This window comes from Monomorium pharaonis, chromosome 9, assembly GCF_013373865.1.
Source record: "Monomorium pharaonis isolate MP-MQ-018 chromosome 9, ASM1337386v2, whole genome shotgun sequence".
In the NCBI taxonomy this organism is placed as follows: domain Eukaryota; kingdom Metazoa; phylum Arthropoda; class Insecta; order Hymenoptera; family Formicidae; genus Monomorium; species Monomorium pharaonis.
The window spans coordinates 8483809-8503061 of NC_050475.1; the positions used below are offsets into that span (position 1 = coordinate 8483809).

The 19253-nt window shown below is 33.7% G+C and overlaps 1 protein-coding gene across 3 annotated transcripts; it reads left to right on the plus strand.

Moving 5' to 3' along the window:
- Nucleotides 1-242: 242 nt before the first annotated feature.
- Nucleotides 243-17128, plus strand: LOC105829489 (protein gooseberry). 3 transcript variants are annotated; one of them, XM_012668376.3, is made up of 5 exons: nt 243-738; nt 5287-5425; nt 6919-7208; nt 15176-15592; nt 16277-17128. In XM_012668376.3, exons 1-5 carry the CDS (start codon nt 678-680, stop codon nt 16843-16845), a joined length of 1476 nt encoding a protein of 491 aa, XP_012523830.1. In that variant the 5' UTR covers nt 243-677; the 3' UTR covers nt 16846-17128. The 3 variants fall into 3 exon arrangements, with proteins under 3 accessions (XP_012523830.1, XP_012523831.1, XP_036148007.1); XM_012668377.3 differs by having other exon boundaries at nt 6919-7202; XM_036292114.1 differs by having other exon boundaries at nt 6919-7073.
- Nucleotides 17129-19253: the final 2125 nt, after the last annotated feature.

Consider the following 19253-nt stretch of genomic DNA (forward strand, 5'->3'; position numbering starts at 1 on the left):
TCGCCCGAGATGCCCATCGTCTGGCACCATTTGGGCGTGACTCGGAGGCGTGGCGAAAGTGCCTCGCTGTGCCACGATTGGTCGTTGGCGACGGTGAGTACCAGTGGCCAAGGACCTTGTGGGTCTGTCTTGTCGTTCCATCGAAGTTCGAGTTCTACACAAGCAGACGATGTACTCGGCTGAAACCCCGCACGCAGCACGGGGAGAACTACCTGTGCCGCAGCTGGTGGGAGTGCCTGGTCGTTAGTTACCCTGGTACCCCATCCCCGAGAGACTTAGTCAGGATCAGTACGTCGATCAGTCGACATCCATTTCTAGTGCAGACGGGCGAGCACTTGCTCGCAGCCATTCGAAGGACTTATCGAGGAGACAAGCACGCGGATGGGCCCGACGGGCCCACAAGCTGAAGTCCTAAGATTCAATGGACTCATATCGGAACGATCACTTTCGACATCTGTATATTCAGTGTTTATCTACGTGCTTTGTTTTTTTCGCGATTGTCGAGTGAATTCAACTAAGCTAGGATACGTAGAAAAGAAACGTTGTGAAATTTGAGAGAAAGAACAGCCAGTATCGTTTTTTGCTGAAGGCTTAGTGAGGTGCGGTATTGTGAAGTTTATAACATTCGGTGTCGAAGCGGACTCGTCACTATTTTCCAGTAGTTTGGTTTGGCTGAGATGACGGTTACCACTAATTTCTCGATGATGCGACCATGTTTCACTGGATATTCCTTTCAAGGTTTGTTTCTCACGTTGTTGTTGATTATATTTAATCAATAATGTCTTCGACAAATGAGAAAGATGTTTTATTGGTTATTTATTCTTGACAAAAATTGTATTATAAAAGTAAAATTAAGATTGATTAATTGATTAAACTGAATATTTTCTTTTAATAACGTTTTTTTTTTTTTTCAAAATCTTATTCCTAAATTTATGAAATATTTTAACATAAAGTCGGAGCCATAAAGTATCTTTTGTGACATGACAAAGTCATTTTTATTCTTTTGTTGGTCCATTAGCGTTTTAATTAAATGAAACTCGTCTTTTTCTTTATCACGTTTTGTGCCTTTTAAAGAATAGAGAATTCTATTAACAAAACTATCAGGGACAATTGTCGATAAGTCTTACTATTTTAGATAGAATTTTCATAAGATTCGTCTAAAGGTATACACAGCCAAAAACGCATCAAGTTTCTATTCTTCTTATCTGTCTAGAATATTTTTTACTTGTGTTATTTCTTGTTAATTATTATATATCAAAGGATTCTTGAAACAAAAAATAATTATCCAATAACAAGTAATACAGGTAAAGAAATTCCAAATAAATTTAAAAATATATATACACAACACTATTAACCAAAGCTCTATATACCGTTGAAGTGTTATTTCTCTTTCTTTCTTTTTCTCTCTTATTCTATTTTCTTTAGAATATATGTATCTTTACCATCCGTATCCGTATATTTACTTATTTACTTATGTATATGTGTTTATCTGCTCTCTAAATTACAATCAGTAAAAAATCACTGAAATCAGTGTATTTTCACAAGTATACTTATAACTTGTCTCAATTAGTGAAATAAATACACTGATCTTTCAGTGATTATATACTAATTCTGAAGTAAAAAAGTCTACTCATTAATTATCATAGTTATAAGTATACCACTGCAAATCAGTGAAAATACACTGATTGCAATTTAGAGAGCGTAGCTCTATACATTGTGTTATTCGTCCTTGGGTTAATCATCGCTCGTTTAACGCTTAATTATGAACACATTCTTATTATTATAATTTTGTTATAAAAGGTATAAAAAAATTTGTATATGTACATATTTTAACCCTCCAGTATGCGCGTAGAGTGTATTTTACAACTCAGACACTCTTGATTTTCTTGATTTTCTTGATTTTCTAAATTTCACATAGAACCAATTCTTTTCAATGTTGCCTTTCTCAGCAAAAATATTAAAGTTATCCGACGTTATTTATATATTCTAAGACATGTTCAACAATAAATAATATTAAACAGAAAATAAAAAATAATAATTACTTTATTATTTACAACAGAGTTTATAATGTGAGACATAATTTACATCCCATACGCCTTTTTACGTTTAAAATTTTATCGAGCGTAGATTAGAAAAAAAATATATACATTAGCTCCTAAACTCAACATCTTTTATAAAATTTATATAATTCAGTCTTTGTGTTAGAAACATAAAAACATCTTTCCTTCGAGAGTTTATAAATATTATAATTTCGTCCTGACTTCGTTTTCACCTTGTCATTCATCGTAAATATAAACGCGCGCTATTGTCCGGTTTTCGAGTATACCGCGCGAATTTTGCGTCACCCAGAGTAGTAGAAAAGAAAATATAAGATTGAAGAGAAAAATTGTCCGACGAAATCGTCGTTCCTTCACGATCAGAAAATGTGCGGACGATACGATTTAACAACACGGTTTTTAAAATTAAGTAACGCAATTCATCAAGTGTCCGGGACGTGCGCGGTGTCTCGGACGTAATTAGCACGTGTAATTAGACGCTTGATGATTTACCAGTTGGAAATGAGACGCGAGAGCGCGTGTGTGCTCGCGGAAATCGCGGCGGTAAATGACGGTGGACGATTAGCAACTCCAACTCGACGAATGCGCTTCCGTAAAATTCACGCACAGTAGGATTTTCAATGACGGTCATTAATTACTTCATCGCGGCGCGCAGGTTCTTTTTTTTGCTCTTTGCCTTTGTGCGATTCCATCATTATAATGATTTATTAGTCGCGCCGCGGTTTTCTGAGCGATCGCGGATGAAGGGAGGCTTTTCCTCGTTCTTGAAAGCGCGCGCGCGCGTTAAGTTAAGAATTGTTTCAGGGACGCTGGAAACTACGAATCAACGGAACCGTTCGCGCAGCCCCCCCGATTTGTCAATTAACTGATCGATTGGATCGACGGTTAGGAGCGCGTTCGCTAAATCGACGGGCGTTCGCGCGATTTCACGAGCATCGATTGCACCCGCCGGCGATGCATGGCCGCGGTTATGCAAGCGTTCTGCGCAATCGGTTAGCGGTTTCCTTTTTCCGCGGATGCTTTTTACGTCGTCGCCGGTGCCTGCTTACCCTTTGTCTTGCGCGACAAAGTGTTTCTTACGCGGAAATGTGTGTTTAATTACGAACGAAAGCGTGTGACCGTGCCCGGTCGCGTTTCCCGTCTCTCGATGACGATGACGGTGACGACGATATAACGACGGAAATGCCCATCATCTCTCCACATCTTTGCCGAGCCGAGCGATTGTGAAAGCGCAACTGTGCGCTTATCGTGATCGGCAACCGTTATTTTATTGGGAATCAGCGTGTTTTGCTCGTGCAAAGGATTTACTTTACCGGGCGACGTTTTGCACCCGGATTGGAAAAGTGAAAGCCGCGGGACCAATCGTCCGCTTCCTTCTTGCCGTGAGCTCTCTAAACGATTAATAATTTGCCAATACGGTGGGCGTTGAAAACCGCAGAATTTAAATCTGCGTTAATGTGCGCTGTCACAAGTAATGCTTAGAGTATTCATTGTTGTTAGAATACCGTACGTTCTCAAATTAACGTACGTTACGTTTACATTTTTAACTAAATTTTTAGAAAAATCCTAAAACAGAAAGATGCTTCAGGATGGTTCTAGTTTTTTAATCTTTCCACGTATTTGAAAAATATGAGACATTGAAATATTTAAAAATAACAAATTACAGATTCTAATTGTTCTAAACTAATTCGTAATAAATTGCTTCCAATAGATCGCAATAAATTATTTACGCCCATAAATGTATTTAATTTTATGATATTCAATGATTTATTGAAATAAAGATTTTAATATTTTACTTTTTGTCAATAGTTTTTAAATATTTGTAATATGTTTTAGCTTTAAACGATATTTAAATTTAAAGACTAAAACGTATAAAGTTGTTAAATGTAAACACCATTTTAAACTAAAACATTTTAAATGTTTTAAGAGACGAAAATAAAAGTAAAATATTTAAACATCTCAAAATTAAGTACTTTTACTATGAGCACGTGTAAAGTTTCGTACATTATCGATATGTACGAACCATTTGGCGCAATTTTTACACGCGACCGCGCGGATCAAGGACGTTTCGCTGCGCGTTCTCTTGGAATATCGATTTAAATCCGATTAGCATAAAGACTCGTTAATATGTCGATTATGTTAACAATACACATAGTGTTGTAACTAATAATAAGTATTGCCGTTAACGAAGAAAACGCGCCGATTGCCGTCTCGCCTGGACGATCCGATTTTTCGTTGCGCTGTCATTGAGATTCTCTTTTTTCGTCGATTCAATCGCGTCTTGTATGATCGAGCGCGTTTTTCCTAACGTCGAACGTACGATTGCACGTCTCGTTTTTTTTTTTGCGCGCGGAATTGCACAGCTCATTTGTCTCTCGCAGCTTATAATCGCCTTTTCAATTGTATTATAAATTTATTGGTCCCAAATAGTCGTTCTTTAAAATGTTGAAGGGCAAAAGCGACTAAAATACCATAAAAAAAATTACGATTCAGTGTGTAGTCTATGTACTTAGCGTCTCATAATACTTGTCGCATTACTTACTTTGCTTTTTTAAATTTGCATTAAAAAAACGCGTTTGAAAGCCAATAAACATCGCAAATTATTCCTTCTTAGAGCGCGTTCCTCTTTCTTTCTAGATCAGGGCCGAGAGATCGTCGTCATGTAACGCGAAATTAAATAAGTCAAGCAAATTATACGCTATCATTGTTGTACGTCGTAAACTGCACCGGGATTTATTGGACTTATCGGTAGTTACGACGTTGGTCGCTTTATATGCTCCAGCCGCCCGCGATTATAACTCTTTTCTCTCTCTCTCTCTCTCTCTCTCTCTCTCTCTCTCTCTCTCTCTCTCTCTCTCTCTTTCTCTCTCTCTCTCTCTCTCTCTCTCTTCGAGAGAAAGAGAAAGAAGGCAAATCAAGCATGTGGAGCAGCGATAAATTCAGACTGCTCTCTTTATATGCCGTCTACTAACCGTCCCGCCACCACCTCGTCAACTGTCTCTCTTTCTCTCTCTTTCTTTCTCTTCTTCTCGATTTCCGGTAGATATGGAAACCAAAGTTGACTAAAAGCTGATTTCTCAATTGCTTTCTCGCGAGAGCGATCAAATGGGAGTAAAGGATAATTTCAAAAGGGAGTGGACCATTAATAATATTTAGTGAAATTTGTAACGTCTACTTGGAATTTCAGTTATGGAAGCTTTAAAAGGAGGAAGTATACCGCTTGTTGCAGACATAGGATCAATACCGGGCCAGGGCCGCGTAAATCAGCTCGGTGGTATCTTCATCAATGGACGACCGCTACCTAATCACATCAGGTTAAAGATTGTCGAGATGGCTGCTGCGGGAGTTAGGCCGTGCGTTATATCGAGGTAAAGTATCGAATTGAAAATTCTTCCGGATAATTTTTTCACGATAATTTCTTGAAATAGAGATGTAGACCGATATTTATAGTCTGTTCTTATTTTGAGACCATTTCAGGTACACAGAAAAAGATTAATATGTCAAAAAACATTTATTGTTTTATAAAGAGTTTGATAATCTTACATTTCAGCAAAATGTTATATTTTTATTCCTACGTTATAGTCATCTAAAGAGTACAATATGATCGTTTTGATAATAAAGAATTCAAATTTCAAATTTTTAATATTGTTATTTTTATACAATATTTTTTCCTCTCAGCTCATGAATATTATTACTAAATTAAATTATATTTAGTAATAAAAAAATATTTTTTTCTTGACAAACCTACACATAATTTTTTAATTTAAACAAGTTATATATTACTGTTTAAAGATTATCAAATATTTAAAAAATTATTTTTATGTTTTTGCTTATTTTTTATACAATAATTGTTGATTTGATATTAATTTGTACACAACAAAATGAACATTAGTATTAAATTAAAAAGTAGCATATTCTATTTAATAATTATCGTTTTACATATAATTAAGAAGTCACTTATTATTGCCTATAAACTAATGATAATCTTGCTTATATATGGGTGTGTACAATTTTTGTTTCATTGGCAGATACTACAATGAGTTATATGTTGTTGAAAATATTGTTGGAAAAGTGATGTCATAAGCTATTTATAAAGAAAGGTTTGTGTAATTTAAATTAGAATTTGAAGTGTTACTTTGCGTCAATAAAGATGAGTCTAGATACAACATTTACGTATGATTATATGAATTTCAGAAAGGAACAAAATGACGAATGCTATAAAAACCATTAGAAATTTTCCAAGTATAAATATCATTTATAGCATTGCATCTACCATTTTCATTTTTTTCCCAAATTTGTCTGTTATACATAAATACTTTTTTAAAAACTATTTTGCTGACACAAAGTAGAACTATAAATAATTCAGATAGCATCAAATTTGTTTATAGCCAGCTCTTGACTTCTGTAATATATAATTCATATTGTAGTATCTGTCAGTATTGACATACAATAAGAGTAACTCCAAGAAAAGCTTTTTGCACTCAATATAATTAAATTATTTTTAATAAATTTAATATCCTTAAATTTTAGCAAAATATTTTCTTTTTACTTTATTAATATTACAATATTTAAAGAGAGCACAATATGATGATTTTTTATCCAATACTTTTTTCTTAATTTATTAAAATTATTATTATAAGAATGTGTTTTTTTTAATAAAACCAGACAAAACTTTTTATATAAACAAGTTATGTTTGTTTAACATTATATACTTAACATGTCAAATAAAGATAAAATGGTCTCAAAACAAAAATATTCTTTCCTTCTGTGTAAGATGAAAAATGGATTTCGGTCATAGATTTCTCTTTTATGAATGAATATTTAAACTAATTCGTCTATTATCATGTTCGACTGAGAATAGACAGTTGAGGGTGTCCCATGGATGCGTGTCGAAGATTCTAAATCGCTATCAGGAGACTGGTAGCATCAGGCCAGGAGTCATCGGTGGCAGCAAGCCGCGTGTGGCTACGCCGGAAGTGGAGGCGAGAATCGAGGAGTACAAGCGCGACAACCCGGGTATGTTTTCATGGGAAATCAGAGATCGACTGATCAAAGAGGGCATCTGCGATCGGACCAGCGCGCCGAGTGTATCCGCGATTTCTCGTCTGCTCAGGGGTCGCGACTCCGAGGACGACGTTAAACTAGGTGACGGTGAGAAGTCCCAGAATAACTTGCCGCACAAATATTCATTATCCAAGTGGGAATAGAATACATTAAACAAATATTGAATACCCGTTTGTACCGGTTCAATTTTGTACTGAAAAATAAGTTCGTATTTCAGTACCAACCCTGGTTCTAGCTAAAACAACATTAAAATAACAATGTTATTGTACTAAACAATATTGGATTTGTATTGAATAGTAGTATTATAGCGTAAACTATTCGAATAGTTCCGTAAAATGCTGTTAGATTTTTGGTATTGTTTGTACTGAAATTGACAAAAGGAATATGTCGAGCATCAGTACTGAATCAGTATATTGCTGATAGATTCTTGGTAATTTTGCATCTCCGTACTAAAATTAGCAAATTATCTCCGAGCACGAGCCAGGGTATCAATCGTGTAACTTCGTGAAACTTTTAATTTTTTACTTTTTACGCTATATCTTTTCCACAATACATGAAAAGTACAAATCGCTAAATATAATTAAATGCGAATATTAAAAGAATAACTCTATTCTTTTAAACTCGCGATAACTTTAGAAACATCACAATCATAGAAATACATGACACTCGGTGACACTTTTCACATGAATTTTTTCAAAGCAACAAGTTTTATGGTATAACTTCTTTAATGGTAAATATAGAAATCAAAATCACTTATTAAACAAGAAGTTAATTAGGTCAAAAATAATCGAACAGAGAAGGCAGCCATTAGAAATTTGCGGTTGTCGCACAAATGAAATGATTGTACTATTTTTTATATATAAAGTTTTAATCGCGTAAGGCTTGATATCTTCTTTCTTGTGTCAGAGTAAGTCTTCTAGGGTTTCTATACCGTTGCAGTATTGCGTTTTTTGTACGTTACTGTGTTGTATTATTACTGATATTGCATCGAAAATCAGCATTGATACTGTTGCAATTTAGAGAATTGATATTGAATTTTGTTATGATGATTGTTATGACACTAATTTCGTGATAGTACCACACCCAGCACTATTCTAGTATTTAGTATCATGATATTACTCAATATTAAAATTTGATACTGGATATCTTCCCAGTACTCAATTCCCACTTGGGTAGTGTAGCAAGTAAAAGATCCGTAGTGTTTGGTAGATTTCAGAGTACAGACCTTATTCATCTTGGGAAGTACAGAAAAAATGTATTCCGGGAAAAGAAAAAAAGGAAAAAAAGAACCTATTTCTTGAAATATTAATTATTAATCTCATCATAATTTATTTTTGTTAAAATAATTTTTCTCGTTGAGTTATCATTAATCGGTTAAAAGGTTTTGAAACATTACCGCAAAAAATTATACAAACTGAGTCTTTTTTTGGAGGGACAAGGATCGATTGGTCTGTGCTCTAAATCTTATTATAATAATTTTGATGCATTTCTCTCTTTACCTCGAAAATTTAACATTTCATGCGAAACTAATTTATATTTTAAAGCATAAGTAAAACAGCTCGTCTCTCGTGTCACTGTAGTTTCGATAAAAATATCTACATGGAGAAAAAAATAAATGATTCAACAAAGTGTATAGTTACGGGCTGCCAACTACAGATATACTCAGTACAGTAATATATGCTATCGCAACATCAACATTGTACTTGTATTAACAGCACATATTATTGTATTAAGTATACGTATCTGTAGTTGGCAGCTCGCAATTACACATTTTATTGGATCAATTACTTTTTTCTGCGTATACTTTCGAATTCTTTGAAATATCTTCAATCAACCGCGTTAATAGCGGCAGTGGGTTTCCTGAGCGAATGTCCATCGGTCTTCTCAGCTGCCCAAGTTTCTTCTCGCGTCCTAACAGAGATTGATGATCGTCGGCGAATCCTGACGTCGAGTATCCTTGCATGGAATTGGATTATAACGACATCGACTAGTATGAGAGACTGTGTTCGTTCGTTATACGAAGCCTCTTCAAAATTGAATCAATTGCTTTTTATATTTCTTGCGGATCCCACAATGCTCCAAGACATCGGCGATTTCGGAAAAATTATGTCGATTACGAAGAACTGAGAAAACAATAGTTAGTTAGACTATTAGTAAAAAAGTTAGTACAAAAAATTTTCGCATGTTAAAATCACTACCTGACTCAGGAGCTAATCCTACTTCAAAGAAAAAGAATGCAGGTAGTTTTGCTCAGCAAATCTACTATACTTTTCCGTTTGGAGTTAACCTCTCAATTTTTTTGAACATTTTAAAAGAAACTTGAAGGTATTTTGCGTATTTTATGAAGCCAACTATGGTCATTCCTTTGTCCACAACATGAACGGAATATATCTCTTAAATCTTAGATAAAATATTGCCTTGTATGTGACGCATAGCCATACAGTACAAAACGTTGCAACAATTTTGTACAATGTTTTTGCAATATTGCTAAAATATTATGTTGTGTCTTGCAAGGGTATTGTCTTTATTGTATAATGAATGCAAATGTGGGCAAATTAATGTTTAATTTGCGCCTACTATTGACCCACTTGGATGCCCATAGAAGTCCGAAGTCGCGAATGCAAAGGATTTCGCGCGCGGTGAAAGGATTCCTCGCTACGCCTCATCATCTGGCCCACACGCTGGACCACACTGTGTGGGACCCACTGCTCGCTCGAGCAACGGTGAATGAGTAAATTAAATGCTCGCGTATTAATCGGTCGTGCCTGCGTTTTCTCAGTCTCGGAAATTGCCGGTTTGCCTCCGGTTTGCGCTGTGTCGGCCGGATTTACCTCCCTCCAGTAGCCGGGATCGGCCGCAACCGCGTCCGACGGGCTCTGTAATTTTCTCGCCGCTCGGTATATGCCCACGTGTGTTGTACGCGCGAGTAGGCCCGGTAAAGCAGGCTGCACGTGAGAGATGTGAACCTTATACACGTGTGCAAATGTGGAGAGTCCTCGAGAAAATCGACGATCGATGAAGGACGCGCGTCTACCGACTCACGGATCAATTAGGATTCCCTTCTCTCTTCGCTTTTCTTATATGAGTTTGAAATAAAATATTAAAAAAAAAACACACAAAAGATATATAAATGTCAAAAAGTTCTGAAGGGAAGATTTTAGGTCTTATAGTTTCCTGCAAAGAACAATCTAAATATGCATGACCGACAATTAAGAGGTCAGATAAGCTTATATATCTAAAATACAAATTGAACAGATGTTTGATAAATAAATAAATGCCATATGTACTTACGCGAAAGAACGAGATTTAAAATTTTTATGTTATATGTCCTGGACTGTCCTAGAGAAATTCCCACCAACACGGATACAAATTGGTGTTGAAGTGAGAAGGGAAAGGGGAGGGGGGGATACCTTCCTACTCTGCTGACAAGACAAATGAATTGTGTACAGACACAAATTCATCCTGGGATCGTCTGAAGAGCTGCTAAGCCGGCAAAGATAAAAGGAACCACAGTTGAAAGGAGGGGAAAGAGGATTCTTGCGTCTGTAAGTCGATCGCTCTGACGGTCGGGCGCTTGTCAAAAAAAATAGAGAAACTGGGGCAGAAATAACACGACCTCGCAGAGGGGTGAGGAATGAAAAGGGACACCGTCTATTAAACGCCCACGAAGTTGCGGGTGTACGAGTCAAGCTGCCGGAGCTGTCGAGATGAAGTGACGCCTTTGTTCGGCGAACGTGTCGGATTGTTTTTCTCGTATATGAAACGCGTCGTATGCTATAAGTACGCGTGTAAGTCGAGGGGTGTCAACTGGGCGAAGAAGGTATGCGACATTTTAACGAATGTTGGGGGTTGACCCTAGCAAATGACGAAGACAAATCTCACAGTATCAAATCAATAATCATCTCCTTGTATATAAAAATATAATTTTTAAAAAGTTTGATAATCTTAAATAGATATAATCAGCAGATTATGTATATAATACATGCAGAAATTTGATACAGTGTTATATGTGATGTTACATCAGGAAAAAATATATTTACCTTTACTTATAAGCTTCAACTATATGTATTGGTCTTTTGGATCAGAAAAATATTTTAATCAGTTGATACTTCTGTATAATCAGTTCTATGAAATGATGATATGATTCTCCCTTTATCGCCATCATTTTTAATGATCATTTTTGAAACATTTTGTTTTTTACACTTTGTAAAACGTTTGATTTTTTAACATAACTTTTAATTTTATTATCAAAACTTTTTTACTTACAGATTTCAATTCTATGTAGCTTAGCGTTTTTGTTTAAAAAAATTAATAAAAAGTTTATTGAAAAAAGTAACGATATCTTTGAAGAATTAGAATTTTTTAAATATTTATATTATTGTCATACTTATATACATAGTGGACCATTTTTATTAATTCACTAAAATTTCTCTAAATCCATGAGTTTAAGGTATATAATTTAAAATTATATATATATATATATATATATATCCAAAACATTTATTTTTAATAAATATTTATTTATTTCGAGTTCAAAATATCTTGCAAATTATTGTGTTTTTTTGGCATTATACCCTTGTAAATTTTATGCAGAACGTTGTTAGGAATTTATTTATATAAAAAAAAAACTTAGTGATTCTATCAAAAAAATAAAGTTGACCACCATATGACCTTGACGCATAAACTTAAGGTTAAATCAATGACACTGTCTTACGTTTCCCTTCGAGACAAACAACTTTTGTCTCCCTGAAACGTTTTTATTTTAAACTTATTTTATTTACGGGTTTGGAGATGTTTCAATGATTAATAAAAATGATCCACTTTATATTGTGTTCTTTAGATGACCATTATTGAAATAAAAATATTGAAATAGTATTATTGTAGGTCTACATATTCTCAACTCATTTTTATAGATAAATACATTTATTGATTTCTGAGGTTTTACAGTACGTGTAATGTAAATTGTGCACTTATAAACGCAATTAAAATAATATAATTTTTTAATAATAATTAAAGTAATTTGATAAATTTATTTAAGAATATAAACCATAATATTCTGTTGAAATTTATAAAATTCTTTAAAGACAGTTTTATATTCTTGCTTATATTATATAAAACAATATCAATTTTGTTGATTTGATACTAATTTTTTTCATGTTGGTTTTTCAATCAAGCCGCGTGCCTGGTTAAACAAAAAATCAATTGTGTGCGATTTTTAAATTTGATATTTGATTATGTAATGAATGAAACTATATTAATCCTTACAAATATATCACTTAGATTTAAAAAATTCCTTGTAATCCTGGTAAATTACCAGTACAGATTACGAACTTAAAATATGTATGTGCAGAATGTGGGTTCGATCTCGCAATCTGTCACTTATGAGTCTATCACTCTCGCAGAGAGTCACCTGATATGTATGATAATATTGAATAACACACTTAATTTGAAACACTTAATTTCTTTTATAAATATCATCCCCGATCGTGCGGTAAATTCGGCATCACAGTAATAATTTTATGAGTTACGCATATGTTTCCCCTTTTAGAATTCAATATAGATATCACGCGAGATCTTCGTAAAACCTCGTTTTTATTTTTTCGTTGATGATGCGCTCAACCACTAAGTGAATAAAAAAAAGATGAGAACAGAAATTATATCCCTCGTAGGGCTAAATGTCCGCGGTCGGTTAGTAATTTTTCAAGTTTTCGGACCCTGATATTAGCCTCAGGGTGAATGATTACCAGGTTTGCTGCGAACGACTGGCACTAGAAGACGGAGTCGTCACGTAAATCCATTATCGCTCGTAGCGATTACTTTTATTGCAAACGTTCAATTAAACATTGCTCAAAAACATGATAAGATACGTCACAAATTTTACGTATCATAGTATGACTTTTTGATGCAAAAACCTTATTTCTATACAAAAATGTGAAATACACAAAACATAAATAGCATATATAGTTGAGATACGTAAAATACTTGAACAAAAAAATCGATCGTCACTCGCTGTATTTTTATCATTTGACACTCGAACAACATTCATTTCGCTCTTGCTTTTCGTCGGAAGGAAGTGATTATAACGAAGTCCTGGCGGGCTTTCATCGAGGCTATTTCTGATCGTTCATCGCACGTGGACGTGGCACGATCGCGGTTTCAGGTTTGTTGGACCACGTCGTCGTCCGCACTATTTCCATCCGCATGTAGATAGGTGTCGGTGAATTCAAGAAACAAGACAAAGAGAGAAAGAGAGAGAGAGAGAGAGAGAGAGAGCGGAATGACCCGGAGGCGGAGGTGGATGAAAAAAAGGCACAACGACGGGCCGGGAATAGAGCCCGTGTCGAATTTGCATTAACGCGGCCCGTCCCGGCGTCAGGCGTCGTCGCCCGATTAGTCGCGCGCCGTGTAAACTCGAGTCCCCGAGAAGCTTATGGCAATCCCGAAATGCACATCGCGACGGATCGCATTGCGACGAAGCGCACGCGGAAGCAAAAAGTCTCCATCGTGTGTCTTCAACGTCTGCGCGTCACGTGCTTTCTCGCGGCATTTTTCCTCGCGACTAGAAATGCACGAGAGTATGCCTATTTTCAAAGCTGGAGCGTAATCGGGAATTTGTAGATGAGCGTAATTGACCGGCGTGAACGTTAATAAAATTGTTAGAAAAGAATCTTCTTAAATTAAAACGAGATACGATATATGTAACGATAATATGATATTTTCTTCAAAAGTAGTCTGTTTTCTAGAATTCAGCAAAAACTTGAAACTTAAATTTAGTTTGTGCTAACGAGTTACCGTTATTGAAGGTTTCTGTCGTGTTTTTAACGACGGAGTTTACCTATATCATCTTTGAAGCGTGCATTACTGGTCCGTGCTCCCCAATTTGTTGTCGAAGAATCGTCAAAGAGCACCGCTCGGTGTTCGGTGCCAGGTGCTTATTTCACACTCGATATACGATCAACGTGTTTACATCCGCACAGTCTCTCTTCTCAATCCACCTACCTTTTCCTACTGCTGGTGGTTTGGAGTTTTTTTTATTGAAAACGTTTTATCTCTTTGTTGCTTGTTACATCGTCACGTATGATCATTTTACGCGGTCTTTTTTGTCGTTTGAAAGCTAATAATTAGCAACGGGCGTTTCGTAATTACTTTATGATCTAATCATTTCATCGACCTTGACCAAATCAATATGAAAAATGTTTAATTGTTAGAATAGTTTTCCGAATGTGATCATAACTTGTGATGTTATGTTAATTAAGATCAAAGGCAGGGTTGCCTTCAATATAATTTCCCTTTACAAGAGAAAAAATATATTAGGACAAGTCTAATAATTTATATTAATAACAATGTTACTTACGCTGCAAAAAGATTTATACATTTATACGACAGAAGTAAAAAAAAAAAAAATAGAAAGAGTGAAGAAAATTTACTCACAATCACACAATCTGCTATAGTATTAATATTAATATTGGTATTAATATTAATATTAATATTAGTATCAATATTAGGTATTAATATTGTCATAATTTCAGTTTTTTACTGTTAACAGATTAACGAAATCGTATAAAGTTGAATTAATATATCTATGTTATAAGTAGCGCAGTGAATGTATTAAAACCGATGTAAAGTAATTTTTTGCAGAAAAAGTTTAATTATTTCGTGATATATAAGAAGAATAATGATGGAGTATATTAAAATACAAGTACTTGGTTCTTGTATTATTTGCTCAACTTGATTTTGCTTATTCGTAACCATTATCTCTCACCTCCTTTGTATATATGGCAAAAATAAAAGAGATTTAAAAAAATTTTTTTTAAATATAAGAAAATAAATATTTTATATTTAAAAAATTTTTGATAAAACAGTAGATAACAGTGCAAAGTTTATATTGTTATGGCACAAAGTTGAATTATCCTAAGTATAGTAAATAATGCTAATAGTTAAAGCTTTCCCTAGATGCGGCGGACATTGGAATTACTCTATATTATTAGAATATATATGAGTACTAATATATGTAATTTCTCATTTTTTCTCATTTTTAATGTTGCATTTTGCAGGAAAAACCAGTTCTGGATCTGATTGTGAGAGTGAACCGGGAATCCCGTTGAAAAGAAAACAGCGTAGGAGCAGGACGACCTTCACGGCACACCAGTTAGACGAATTAGAACGAGCATTTGAGAAGACACAGTATCCTGACATCTACGTTAGAGAGGAACTGGCCCAAAGAACGAGATTGTCAGAAGCCAGGATTCAAGTGTGGTTTAGTAACAGAAGAGCTAGATTGAGGAAACACATTTCATCATCGACGTCTGCTGGATATGTTAGTTCAGTAGCCTACCCAACCGGGTACGTTCTTCACCCACCAGCACCGCCTCATCCGCACGCGGGAGCAGCCGTACCACCAAATCATCCGCATCCACATTCACATCCGCATCCTCAAAGTTTACCAGACACGGCATTTTCTTCTGGCCAAGGTATGTATTGTGTGATCCAGGACAGTAAAGCATTATTTCCATTTTAAGTTAAAATTAGTTAAGCTAGATTGTTTATTTGAATAACACAAATAGAAAAGCGTCGAGTAATTGAGGCTGGATCTTAATGCCTAATAATATTTATATATAAAATTTAAATTAATTAAATATTTTTGGTTTTATAACTGCACACAGATTACAGATATTGTTATCCAGATAATACTTTTTTACTCAAGCCTCTTTTAAACTTATATTATTATTTCAAATTTACATTACAATATAAAACTTTTATAAATCTTAATTGATTTTATAACGGTCACTCGAGATTTTTTAATTCAACTAGTTTTAACGGATCAGTATCTATTGTGATTATCTGAACCATAACTTGTTTTTATTATTCAATTTAACTCTTGAAGTCTTCGAAAAGTAAATATTTTGGATTAAATAAACAAATTTGCTTGGTGAGTTTTATTTTTTCGACGCTGAAATGTAAAAAAACACTCTAGGTATTTTTGGATTAAATAATGACGTTAATAAACAAGTAATAAAAAGAAGCTTCAAAAAATTTCCTTTAGCCTTACTTTATTTAACACTTCTTTGCACGTTTGTATTTTATTCTTATTTTAATTTTATCTTTGCGACAAGAAACGTAATGCACAAGAACACTGCTATGTTCTATTTTTTTAGTTCCTGAACTGTATTCTTCTCATCATGCATCGGTGACACATCAACTAGCTGATTCTGCGACACGATCTTCGGCCGTTGGCTCAACTTCATCTTATAACTTTCCGGCGGTGACGTATCCCAATTTATCGGTGTTATCACCAGTTTCATCGACGACGGCACATATGGCTTCCACATCATCCACCTACCAGCAAACGGGCAATCATCAGCTACCACCAACTCCAAATTCTCTTGTCACTATGATGGGACCGAATTCGGGTAATTCAACATCCGCTCCAGATCAACTGGCCTCATCGGAACTACCGATTAGCTCGGTCTCACCTCCTCAACAGCAACAGCAACAGCCACAGCCACAGCAGCAAACGCAACAGTCCAGTCAAGGAACCTCCTCGCCATCATGGAATCTCGCGATCACTGCCAGTGGTAGTAGAGTTAATTTGTCGAGTCCACCAACGAGTCTGCAACAACCTCATGCCTATAGTGCTCATCCTCATCAAGCTTTCGCTAGCCCCTATACTGCGCAGAGCTTTCAACAACCCCCTAGACCGACACCACAATCCTTCTGGTATTAAAGTACGTTCTTGTAATTGCTAATAACTATTGAACTTGTAAAAGTTGTAGACTGGCCAATAACATTTTTGTAAAAACCGTAATTGTGGAAATGGAAAATAGACAATAATTAATTTTACAGAATTTATTTTGAGAATATCTTCAAAGACTTTAGTAAAATAACGTTAATTATATACTTACAGACTATAATGTGGATTTCCATATTTGTATGTAGCAATTAATACTAATAGTTAGATATTAATAATAGCTAGATTTAATTGTCAAATTCATAACATATGAGAAAAATATTTGAAAAATAAGTGTGTGTGTGTGCGCGCGTATGTGTGTGTATCAAAAGAAATTAATTTGAAATGTTTCTTTAAAAGACATGTGAAAACATGTAAATTGTACTATATGTTATAACACATGCACAAAGTAAATCAGAATGATTAAATCAGCTTTTTATGAAAAAAATTATCGATTGTATGTTAAGTCGACTTATAAGAGATCTATTATAACTGCCTGGAACTTTGAATTAATCAGGTTTTTTTTGAAACATACTGTTAAATACAAAAATCTGAGAAATATATATTTTCTGTATATGAGATTTGAAAGACAAAATCTCTCAAAGGTTTACATTTAATTTATATAATGTTTATATTTAGTTTTGAGCAATTTTCAAAAAATAAGGTACATAAAAAAATATTTTAAACAAAACTTTTATGATTTTTTTGGTACTTTATAACTACTATATATTTAAATTGCATACCTTCTAACTGTACATTTTGCAAAAACTTAATATTTTTTAAAATATTTTCTTTCATTATTTTTATAAAATAAAAATTTTTGTTAAATGTGTATGTGTGTAAAAATTAATAGAAATTTTATATCATATTACATATCACCAACATTTAATTATATTATACATATCGTAAGATTATTTTACAAAACTTTGTCCTTTAGAAATAAGTTAAAAACATTTATATATACACTATAACTATTGTTTATATTTTTATGTAATGCTTACTGCATTGAGGGATTTTTTGAAATTAATATCTTGAAAACACTCTCTTTGAGAGTGTTTATCCATCAAATTTTAATATTTAAAGAATACGTAGAAAACACATTTTTTAGATGTGTGTTTAACGATATTACAAAGAGAATCGAATTTATTTCACACAGTTATAATAAATCTCTTATGTAAATTTATTTAACATATAATTAATACTTGTCACTTTGTCTTTTAAGTCTTTTAAGTAAGAAGTCAGTTTATTCTGATTTATTTTGATATATATATATATATATAGATTGTTTCAAAAATGGAAATTAATTGCTCGGGAGATGATTGAGGAATCAAAAACAAGAAAATCAATTGATATGATTATAAGTTCGAAAATGCCTTATTTTTGAGTTAACATCATTTTTTAATAAAAATTTGAAATTGTTTTCATTTTGAATTTTTTGTCAAAATTGAAAAAAGGTCTTTATAAGTTTTATGACGTAGTTAATGTCAAATAAAAGTTGTAGACTGCTTTAGAATTAATAGTCCGCTTAGAGCTTCCGCATAAAGCTTTTGAGAAAACTTTTAGTTATCTGTAGAAGATATAAGCGATTGATTTGTATTTTTGAAATACTTTAAATAGATAGCAGTTGTAATTAAACTGTACATAGTGAAGTGTTGTATATAAAATAAATTTTAAAACGCTAAAAAAAAATTGATCTGTATTCTTTTAAACTTTTATTTTTAAGTAGCAAAAAATTACTTTTTATAAAAATTTATTAACATTTGTTAAATAATTCTGCGACATAAAACTGTAAATATATGTTTTTCTTTCGGTTCGTGGGTTATATTTTATTTTAATTAATTTTTTCTGCAATGTCATATATTTACAGTGCGACCAAAAATTTAGCTATTAAACTGTAAATATGTACAGTTAAGATATGTATATGAGCAATGTTATTGCACTGGTTTTAAAAATGCAAAGTGTTCCATTTATTATTTGTACGTAGTAATTGTAAAATATATGACACACGTGTACATATGAGATTTACGTGGCTGTGTGCACGAGCAGGAGACGACAGCTTTGAAAATCAAACACATTATTAAAATTGTACTGCTCAAGGTACTTGTGTGCATGCGTGTGCATGTGCGTACTTGCGTGCGTGCATGCGCGAGTAAATGTTGAACAATGTATCATAAATTATTTGAAAAGTAACTACTAAACAATATTTTAAATATTTTCATATAATAGATAATTTTAACATACATGTATTATATATGGTAGTAATGTTGAAAATATTATTTGAAATGTTTTAAGTAGTTCTTATATATATAAAGAAAAATTACGTATTATCTTGTACAATTTAAAGTGTTATTTCTATTTCATATTTTAAGTAATTTATACTCATATACTGATGATCCACACCTTGC